General features: G+C 43.0%; 1 protein-coding gene across 1 annotated transcript in view; it reads left to right on the top strand.

Moving 5' to 3' along the window:
* Nucleotides 1–9,040: 9,040 nt before the first annotated feature.
* Nucleotides 9,041–11,162, top strand: part of MYH7B (myosin heavy chain 7B) — a 44,842-nt gene continuing 42,720 nt past the window's right edge. Inside the window, exons 1-2 of the mRNA XM_044659806.1 lie at nt 9,041–9,086; nt 10,395–10,498. Coding sequence (XP_044515741.1) covers nt 9,056–9,086; nt 10,395–10,498 — 135 coding nt within the window. The 5' untranslated portion in view covers nt 9,041–9,055. The remainder of the gene's footprint in view (nt 9,087–10,394; nt 10,499–11,162) is intronic.

Raw genomic sequence — 11,162 nt, 5'->3', positions numbered from 1 at the left:
ATTTCTGTCTTTAGTCTTGGAGAGAAATTGTTAACCTCTTAACTGCTGATTTGCTAGGAATTTAAAGCTTTTCAATAAGGAAAGGTGTGGATCAGAAAAGGAGTCAAAATAGAAGTTTCAGATTTTTATCTATTTGAGACTGTTTCTCTTATTGTCTTCCCACAGGGTTAAGTGACTTACCTTGGGTCACACAGCTATGAAGTGTCTGAGGTCAGATTTGAACCCCAGACCTCTCATCTCCAAGGCCTGGCTCTCTAACTACTGAGCAAACTAACTGACCCCATTAACTTATTTTTAACATTCATTAAAAAAACCTAACCTTTTGATTTCTCAAGTTCTTTCCCTCTCTCCTGCCTATTGAGAAAGCAAGCAATATGAATTCAATTATATATATGAAGTCATGCATATTACTGCATAATAATTTCCATATTAGCTATGTAACAAAAAAAAAAGCAAGAAACAAAGAAAGTGAAAAAAAGTATGCTTTGGTCTGCACTCAGAGTTCATCAGTTCTCTCTCAAGAGGTGGAGAGCATTTCTCATCATGGGTATCAAAGGACATGTTTTTAAGTTTAATTTACTATATTAACATTTCCTCTGTCACTTTCTTAAATTGAGAAATCAATAAATCAAGTACTGATTTGTAGCATTTGCTGATTTCTGAATGGCAAATGCTCACACTGAAAACTGAACAATTAATTGGTTCTCAAAACAGTTCAAGCCAGCTCCAAGCATAACTTGGCTTTTAAATCTAAATCTAGAATTCTCTGGTCTCTGATTGGTCACCCTTAGTCAGATCAATTTCCCTTCTATTTCCTGGTGGCTGTGACTGGCTTGTTCCTATATAGGATCATAAGATCTAGAGCTAGAAGGAACTTTGGAGATCATCTAGTCCATTACCCATTCCCTTTTACAGATGAGAAAACTGAGACCCAGAGAGATGGAATGATTTGCTATGATCACAGTGCTGTGATGCAGATCCAGGTCCTCTGACTCCAAATCCAGTTCTCTTCCACAAATCCCGCTTTCTCCATTCAAAAAGAATTTATTAAGGTGGTCCATTACATGCTGGGAACTGTGCTAAGTGTTGGAGATACAGAGATAAAAATGAACTGATCCCTGCCCTGAAGGAGCTTTGGTCTATTAAAGGAACCATACGTACAAACAGAATTAAACACGGAATCTATGCAAAGTAATTAGAGGGGAAATATAGGTGAGGTAGTTAAGGGGAACTAGAACCTGGGCCACTCAAGTTGTTCCCCATGGAATGCTCTCTCTTTTCCTGATCAGCACAAGGCCCAGCACAATATAATAATAAAAAAATTTAATGAATAGTAAAATTATCTTTTCTTTTTTTAATTTAAAACTCATACCTTCCATCTTAGAATCAATATTGTATATTAGTTCTAAGGAAGAAGAGCAGTAAGGGCTGGCAATGGGGGTAAAGTGACTTGCCTAGGGTCACACAGCTGGGAAGTGTCTGAGATCAAATTTGAACCCAGGACCTCCTGTCTCTAGGCCTGGCTCTCAATCCACTGAGCCCCTTAGCTGTCTCACTCCTTTCTTTTCTTTTTCATTATGAACTTAACCAACGTGAGTATTTCAATATATGGCTAACCAAAAAGAGGATTCATAACTTTTGTTACATAGAATTAATTTTAAAGTATATAATAAATTTAACAAAAATGGTAAAAAAATCACCTTGTTTGTCTGCATCCCCGTCTGAACGTTCTTTTCTTCTCATAGCTAAGTGGTTCAGTGGTTAACACATTGACTTAGAGTTAAGAAGACCTAAGTTTGACTTTTGCCTCATGTACTTAGTAGCCAGTTTTCTCATCTGTAAAATGAGGAAAATATTAGTAACTATTACATGGTCGTTGTGAAGATCCATTGAGATAGCATATGTAAAGTATTTTGTTTAAAGTGCTTTTCTCAGCAATATAATGATCTAAGCTAATTCCAAAGGACTCATGATGAAAAATACTATCCGCTGCCATAGAAAGAACTGATAGAATCTGTATGAAGATCAAAACATACTATGGTTCACTTTATTTTTTTTGGTCTGTTTTTTTCCCCACAACACGACTAATATGGAAGTACATTTTGCATAATTGCATATATATAGCCTATATGAAATTGCTTGCCATCTTAGAGAGCAGGGAAGAGAGGGAGGAAGAAAATTTGGAGCTCAAAATGAAAAAAAAATGTTAAAAATTGTTTTTACATGTAATTAGGGAAGATATTATTTTAAAAAATACCTTAAAGCCCTTTGCAAATATTAGCAATTATCATTTAGTTACCATTCTTTTTTTGTTCTTATTTTTGTATTACTCACTCTCATTCCCCATCTATTTCCCAATACTCCCAGGGTAAGTATTGTCAATTTCCCATCAGTCACGTCTGAAAAATCTGTCTCATTCTGCACCTACAGTCCTACCCCCTCTTTGCCAAGAATTCGGAAATAGGCTTCATCATTCTTCTAGAATAGTTCTTGGTCATGGAATAGTTAGAATTCTGAAACCTTTCAACGTTTATCAGGCCACTTTTCCTGCCTAGTTCAGTCTTCATGGGAGTCCTCCTCTCTAAACAGTGCTGGAAGTCTAGGGCCATGGTTTGACTCTCAATTACAACCTGTTTTTGAACTGTCCGAATAAGATAAGGTATAGGCTCAGATGGAATTTGGGCTGAGATTGATCTCCCCCACCCCCAGCCACTTCAAACCCCCAATCTCTCCTCCTTCCATCCAGTGGGGCCCAATTTCCCCAAAATAGCTCCCAGCTCAGCAGCTGCCTTGATAATAAATGACTGGAGGGCTCCATGAGCAATATCTCTCCCAGCAACTGCTGATAGGAAAGTGTTGGGGGATAGCAGCCATCGGCACTCTGCCTCCAGGTCCCCTCTGGCTCCCCCAGTCTCCGGCCCTAAGCCTTTAACTCTGATTATCTAGCCTTCAGCCCAACTGCCTTCAGCTGAAAGCTGCCAGCACCTCAGCCCCCAACCCAGTCCCAAGTCTCCAATCCCTCACATTTCAGGCTCTCTAGCACTAAGCCCCCCGGACCCCAGTTTCAATAAGGCCTTGATTCCTTTGAGCATCTACCCATCCCCAAGTGTCCTGGCATGCTGTGGTCCATGGGATCACAAAGTCAGATACAGCCCGGACAACAACAAATCCTCAGGTGTCCAGGTCCTCCAGACCCCAGCCTCCATTCCATTCAACTTGCAGCTTCTAGCTCTTAGCTATATACCCCCAAGCCTCCAATATCCAACATCCAGACCCCATTAAAAAAATTTTTTTTAAACCCTTACATTCCGTCTTGGAGTCAATACTGTGTATTTGATCCAAGGCAGAAGAGTAGTAAGGGTGGGCAATGGGGGTCAAGTGACTTGTCCAGGTTCACACAGCTGGGAAGTATCTGAGGCCAGATTTGAACCTAGGACCTCCCATGTCTAGGCCTCAGACCCCATTTTTGAGAAACTTCACTCTTAAGAACCCAACTTCTAACCCTGAGTACCCCAGGACGAGCCTCTAGTCTCCCAGCTCTGAAACTCTAACCTCCAGCTCTGAACCCCAAGCCCCTAGTCTTCTACTCTGTGGCTTCAACTCGCATGAGTCTGGTTCCTGCCTCCCTTTGCCTGAACTTTGCCAAACTTTTATTTAAACCCTTACCTCCTGCCTTAGAATCAACACTAAGCATTAGTTCCAAGGTAGAAGAGCAGGAAGGGCTACGAATTAGAGTTAAGTGACTTGCCCAGAGTCATACAGCTAAGGAGTGTCTGAAGCCAGATTTGAACCCTGGATCTCCCATCTCTAGCTCTCTATGAGCAATCTACCACTTAGTTGCCCTAACTCTCCTTAACCTCATCCTCAGCCTTCAGATTTTGGCCCCATAAGATCCCAGCAACCCAGCCCCTCGCTCAGGTCTTATTCTTGACCAAACCTGGGCCTCAGTATTCTTTGTTGTTGTTGTTGTTGTTGTTGTTGTTGTTGTTGTTGTTGTTGTTGTTGTTGTTGTTGTTGTTGTTGTTGGATCAGCTTCACACAACCTCAGCCCAGGAGGATGAGAATGAACCCTGAGTGTCTCCCCAGCTGATCCCCTCCAAAGCACCCTCACCATGCTTCTGGGAAAAGTTAGTTAGTGAACAAACATTTATTAAGCACTGTGCTAAATGCTGAGAAAATGAAGTCGAAAGCATCCTCTGCACTCAGGGGGCTCACATATTAATGGAGAGAGACAACATACAGATAACTGTATGGGCAAGACACAGAAAATATAAACCATAGATCATCTCAGAGGAAGTCACTAGCAGTAAAGGCTTCTTCAAGGAGATGAGTTTTTAGCTTGAACTTGAAGAAAGCCAGGAGATGAAGGTAAGGCAAGGAAAGCATCCAAGGAATGGAAGACAGCTGGTGAAAATGCAATGAGATGGGAGATTTCATGGGCATTTTTGAAGACCTCTGACACAGCAATGACTCACATGATCTCCATAGGTGTCAGGAAGAACAAAACCATCTCAGGTCCATTCCTCCTCCATCAGCTAGGGCTTGAGTATCCCCAAATGATTTCATACCCTCACCCAAAGCCACAATCTAAACTCTGAAAGAGCCTCTGAGCTACAGTTGATTTTATTTTCTCTTGCTCTGGGCTTTGCACTTTATGCTCAGTAATTTTGTTGTATGGGTAATACATGGATGGAGAGGAATGGATGAATGATAGATAAGTACATGGATACAGGAAGGAGGAATTAATATTACCTTATGAATGATGAATGATCTGATAGATAAGTTCAATCAGCAAAATTATCTTCCTAAACCACAGACCTGAACTCACACTGTGATAAGAGAATTTCTGGCTTAACTTTCTTACCTGTCATTTTCTTAAGATGAGCAGGTCACACAACTAGGTAGAGCCTGCAAAAATCAAGCTAAGACATCAACTATAGCTCCAGTGTTTGCCAGCTAGTTCCTGTTTTATATGATACAGATCCTGCCCTTTTGCTTTCTATTTTTTGGTCTGGAAATCATTATCTTACCTTATTTACCCTGAAATTCTTTTATATTTATGTAGGTTGCTGAAACTGATTCTCAGGGCTCACTGGTTTTTGTATATAGTGTCTATGCTCTGAGCATAATAAACCCATTTTTTCCTATCTCTGCCTTGTTGGTTGTATAGTTGGCATACGTACCTATAACTCCCTTGTTCCAGAATCTTGGGGGTTCTCTACCGCTACTAGAATTGAAATACAACTCCTCAGTTTCATATTTAAAAGCGTTCACAATCTTGTTCTAACCTGCCTTTCTAGATTTATTTCACAACACATCCCTTCATGCACTTTGACTTCAAACTGGCTTATTTGCTATTCCCTAGACTCAGTTTCCTCATCTGTGTAATAAGCCTATTTGCCAGTCTTCAAATTTGGTGTTCTCTCTTTTGACTTTATAAAGGCTTCTCCTTCCCCCTGCCCTACCCTAACCCTCCTATCCAACCTTCATGCATTCCTTCTTCACTTTAAAATCCCTGGTTTCATTTAAGGTTTAGTTCTGAGGCCACCTTCTATGAAGCCTTTTCCTGACCTTCCTAGGGGTTAATGCTCTTTCCATCCCGAAGTTATCTTGAACTTATTTATCTGAGCACCTGAAGAATTCATCCCTCTCCTCTTTTCTTGTAGAATGTAATTTAATTGAGAGCAGGGGTTAGTTTTTATTTGCTTTTATAGTCTCAATGACTACCATATTTAATTAAATGTTTGAATTGAGATGAATGGATGAACAGGTAAAAGGATGAGTAAATGAATAGGTGGCCCAGTGGAGAAGTGGCCAAATGAACTTGAGTGCATTTTCTACACTAGAATTCAGGTAACTTTTGAGGATGATAGCAATTCTTTCCCTATAAAGCTAAGAGGAATGAGAGGTAAAAAAAAAGATTCTTTCTCTCTAGGGATCTAGGAATCAAAGAGTAGGGATAAACTTGGGTTTAGGGGCAGAAGGAGGATGAAATAGCAAGAAAGGACAATGGCTCCAAGAATGCTGTCACCATGTACCCCAGGAGACTGAAGACAGGAAGGGAGGTGTCATATATAGCAAAACATTATTACTAGCATTGTTTGTGACATTAACAAACTAGAATTAAGGAAGATGCACATTGGAGAATGACTCAACAAATGCAAATATAAATATACATGAATGTAATAGAATTATCATCATGCCAAAAGAATGACAATTATAATAATTTAGGTAACTGTGGGAAGACATATGAATTGATACAGAAAGAAGTAAGTATAACCAGGAAAACAGCAATATAGTGGCTGCAACAATATAAATGGAAAAACAAGAAAACCCTAAAATGAACTCTATAAATAATAATGTCCAACTTTGGCTATCAGAGAAAAAAATAAGAAAAATCAGCTCTCTCTCACAGAGTTGGGGGACTAAGGGTGTAGAACACTGCTTATACTGTTAGTCTTTTTTTGCTTTAATAAAATTTATTATTTATTTTAAATTTCATTAACTTTTTTTTAAGTTCTAAATTCTCTCCCTCCCTCCAGCACTTCCCCCTACCCATTGAGAAGGCAAGCAGTATGTTATACATATGAAATCATGCAAAACATATTTTCATATGTTGAAAAAAAAGCAAGAAAAATAGTGAAAAAATTTCACTTCAGTCTGCAGAGTTTGTCAGTTCTCTCTGGAGGTGGACTCATCATGAGTCCTTTGGAATTGCTTTGGATCACTGTCATGATCAGAGCAGACAAGTCTTTCACAATTGTTCATCTTTTCAATATTGGTGATACTGTGTACAATGTTCTCTTGGTTCTGCTCACCTCATTTTGCATCAGTTCACATAAGTCTTCTACTATCAATCTTAATAAATCTCTTGGTTAGTTTTGCTGTACTGTTTTTTTCTCCTATTTTTATTTTTATTTTTAAAATAGAGATGGCTTTCTGGAGAGGGGAACAAGAGAGATCCATTTAATAATGAAAATGATGTAAATAACTAACAATTTTTTTCATAATGCAGTAAGCAATGGCTTTGGAGTCAGAGAATGTGAGTTCAAATTCTGACTCTGCTTCTTTGTGACCTTGGAAAAGTAATTTAACCACTCTGAGCCCCAAGAAGTTCTCTAAGACTATAAATTGTTCCTGAGTGTCCTTGAGCAAATCATTCCCCCTCTGAGCCTCAGTTACTCTACCTGTAAATTGAAGAGATTAGACTATTACTTCTTGGTTTTTTTCCAGCTTTTAATTCTGTGATCTAAATTACAGGAGTGCTGATCTGTATAAAGGGGGTGAGTTTCTATACTGATAAAATCACAGATCCAGAAATGTGCCCTCCCCCCTAAAAAATCTTGTAACCTGTGATTATTAATTTACTTGGGCTTTTCATTTAATTCAATATCAATTTCAATTTAATTTAATTTGGGCCCAATGAAGTCATGCTTCTTTGTATTACTGAGTCACCAAGTCTGGTTCTCTTTGTAGTATTACCAGTTGGCCCTGAGGTCTTTGTGTGGGGCCTTCACAGAGGGAGGGGAGACAGGGAGTCCAGAGAAGCAAAGGAAGGGACTGGTGAATTAGAATAGTCACAGAGGCCCTATCTCTTCTGACTGGTACTCTTTCTGTCTCAGCTTCGCCATTGACTTTTTAGGTGATTCAGGGCCAATCCCTTTCCTTTCCCCCTCTGGACTGAAGTTTTCCCATCTATGGAATGAAAAGGATGGATCGTATAGTGTCTGAGGTCTCCACAAACTCTGGGGTTCACTAGTTCTAGTTTTCCTTTCTCAATCAGTTCACAGACATTTATTAAGCACTTGTGATGTGCCTAGATCTATGCCAGGCTCTGGGGATATGAATTTTCCCATCAGTCTCTGTGTTTCTGTCACCCTTACCTTCTTAGGCACTGCTTCTCCTTTCACATCTGCATCCCTCACTCATCAACATTAGCTTCTTAGTGTGGGAGTCACTCTGCACCCCTACCTCCTATCTCCCTGACTTGGGCTCTGGGTTTCTAGTTCCCTGTGTCTCTCTCTGTATCCACGTGTGTCTTTGTTTCTGTTTCCATCTCTTTCTCTACCTCCGTGTCTCCGTCCCTATTTCTTTCTCTGTGTGTCTCTGTCTCCATGTCTCTCAGTCTCTCCATGTCTCTGTCTTTCTTTCAATCTCTCTGTATCTCTGTATTTCAGGCTCTCCTCTTTCTGTATTTGAGGTTCTCCGGGTCTCTCTCTATCTCTGCATTTCAGTCTCTTAGTGTCTCTCTCTGTCTTTGTGCTCCCTTGACAATAGGAGGTAAAAATAGCCCCTGGGCGGTGCTGGCTGGGATGGAGATAAAAGGGAATTTGCCTTTTGTGTCCTGTGGCCAGGATGGGGGGGTCGCTGGGCCTGCGCTGACACATGGGGATTGCTGACATAGCTCCCCTGCTGACCTTGACAGGGCTGATAAAAGAGGCTGAGCTGCCCCAGGCCCTCACTTCGGGTGCTGAGGTTGGTGATACAGGGTGGGGGAGTGTGACAGAGCTCTGACTGTGTGTGTATCTACTCACTCCGGGCAGGAGGTATATGGGAGTGGGTGGCTCTGTGGGGACGTCTCCGGGAGTATCTGTGAATCTATCTGTGAGTGTGTAGGTGTACAAGGCAGTGAATGGATAGGAGTCTGAGTGTGTCGAGTGTGGATGTATCTACCCATGCCATGCTGTGTCCTGTGTGTGTGTGTGTGTGTGTGTGTGTGTGTGTGTGTGTGTGTGTGTAGGAGGAGGGAGGACTGGGCTGCTATCCTGCCCCTACCTTGGGACCTTGCGGTGGGCTTCTAACTGAAGAAGGCTGAAGGGATGATGCCAGGAAGCTCCAAGGCCTGCCCTTCGCCATACTCCGGGATTCGAGCACACTGGCCTGCCCTAGGGCTGCCTCATTGACCCTTCCTTCTTTCCTATCTTCTCCCTATAGGGTTCCCTGGATTCTCTGCTGTTCCTGGCTTCTTGTCGTTGCTACCACTACCTTTGCCGCCATGATGGACCTGAGTGAGCTGGGGGAGGCTGCAGCCTACCTGAGGAAGAGCTACCAGGAGATGGTGAAGGTGCACACCATTCCGGGCGATGGTGAGAGCGGGCATAGAACATAGGGACGCAGACACAGAGGTGGGACATCGGCACAGTGACCGGGGAGTCACCGGGGTGTGGGAGTGTAGACTAGGACCCAGAGCAAGGCCAATGCTTCAATTAAATCATAGTAGTTATTGTTATAACAATAACTAATTTATATAACACCTTGAGGTTTACAAAGTGCTTTCCATATATTATTACTTTTGATCTTCACAATCCCTGTGAAATAAATGAAGGTGCTATTATTATTTCCGTTTTACAAACGAGGAAACTGAGGCCAAGAGTGCTTATTTTCTGAGGCAGGATTCAGTCTCTGGGACTTCTGCCTCCCGATCCCACACTCATCCTGTGGGCCACATAGCTGCCCACTAGTAGATTGAATAGACATTTATTAAACACACCTACAGGATGTGTGTGCAGAGAACCACGCTAGGTCCTGGGGTAGAATCTAAATTTAGATAAGATATGGTTCCTGCCCTCATGGAGGATAAAGCACATACTGAACTAGAAAGCCCAATATAGCCTAAGAAGTGCCTTAGAGAGGCATGAAACTGAGGGCTACAGGGAGAGATCTATGGCCCGGGAGGTGGAGGGGGTCAGGGGAAAGCTTTCTGGAAGAGTTGGTGCTAGAGCGAGTTGCATTTTAAAGGATGAGTAGGAATCCGACCAGCCAAGAGGGGGAGGGAGGACATTCCAGGCATAGAGAACAGCTTGAACAAAGGTGGAGACACTGCAGAGTGATGTGAACACAAGGACAAAGGGGCTGCGGGCCAAGGGCCCAGGAGAGATTCACAGCCATGACAAGCCTTCCCTCTGGATGGCTAGAGGAGGCCACCCCAGGACCAGGAGAGAGGGCATTGCCTCTGAGGGTGCTCGTGTCTCTGACTCTCGTGGATCTTGTGTCTGGAGGGTCAATATTATTAACATCTTCATGCCCAGGTGAGGAAAAGGAATCTCAAAGGGGACTTGGCCAAGTGAGTTAGGCTGAGCTGAAGTCAGAAGCCAGGTTTCTCTCCACCTAGGAGCCCCTCAGGTACACAGAAAAACCCCTAGCTCCAGTCCCAGATCTGTCATTTAGGGCTGGTGGGGACAGAAATGAGGAGCCTCAGGGATGGCGGTGGGAGGAGGCCCAGTATTAAGAGGGGCAGCATTATTGGGAGTGGGAAATAGGAGGGCTAAGAGGTGGGGAGATTAGGGAGAATTGTTGAGTTTCTCATCCCTTCTCTCTGGAAGCTCCTGAACCTCAGCTAGAAGAAGTCCACCACCCCTCCCCAGTCCTGACATTCATATTTCCCCTCCCCCAAGGGAAGAAATGGGTCTGGGTCCCAGATGAGCAGGAAGCCTATCTGGAGGCAGAAGTCAAGGAGATCAAAGCAGGCCGGGTGACTGTGGAGACCAAGGACCAGAAGGTAAGAGCCCCCAGGGGCCCCTCTGCCCCAGAACTGTCCTCAGGACCTTGTTCTTCATCTGAAAATCCCTGATGGCCTCCTCTGACCAATATGAGACCCTCAGCCTCCTGGGGCCAAAGCAGTAACCTTCAAACACTGTCTTCCCTATCCCAAATAGCCAGGACTCAGGGGGACTCTGCCTCCTGAGGAGGATCAGAGGGAGTGTGACTCTGGCCCCACTATGGGCTCCAGCCAGATAAATCAAGGCAGAGGCTGTGATGAAGAGATGATAAGGTCCTTGGATCTAGGGTCAGAGGACCTGTGTGACCTGGTACAGGCCATCCACCTCTCTAGGCCTCAGTTTCTCCCCTTGTAAAATGAAGAAATTGAATCAGGTGGTCTCTAAAGGCCCCTTTCAGCCCTAACGCTGTGATCCTAGAAGGGCAAATAGACATGATTGAAAGCTCACGACAACCTATGTGCTTGCTCTGACTGTCTCTTCGTCTGTCTCGGACTCTCTCTTACACTTACCCAAACACACACACCTATAGGAGGCAATAATTCGCCTTCTGGAAATATTGGCCATCGAGCTGAGCTGTGATTATACTGGAGAACCGATTGGAAAAAAAAGATAATTTGAAAAGGAATGGGGGCCAGGGGAAACGGGGGTGGGGTGGGGGGGTGG

This window comes from Gracilinanus agilis, chromosome 2 (genome assembly GCF_016433145.1).
Source record: "Gracilinanus agilis isolate LMUSP501 chromosome 2, AgileGrace, whole genome shotgun sequence".
Classification (NCBI taxonomy): domain Eukaryota; kingdom Metazoa; phylum Chordata; class Mammalia; order Didelphimorphia; family Didelphidae; genus Gracilinanus; species Gracilinanus agilis.
Note: the sequence above shows the minus strand (reverse complement) of the source record. Positions and strands in the feature narration are given on the sequence as shown.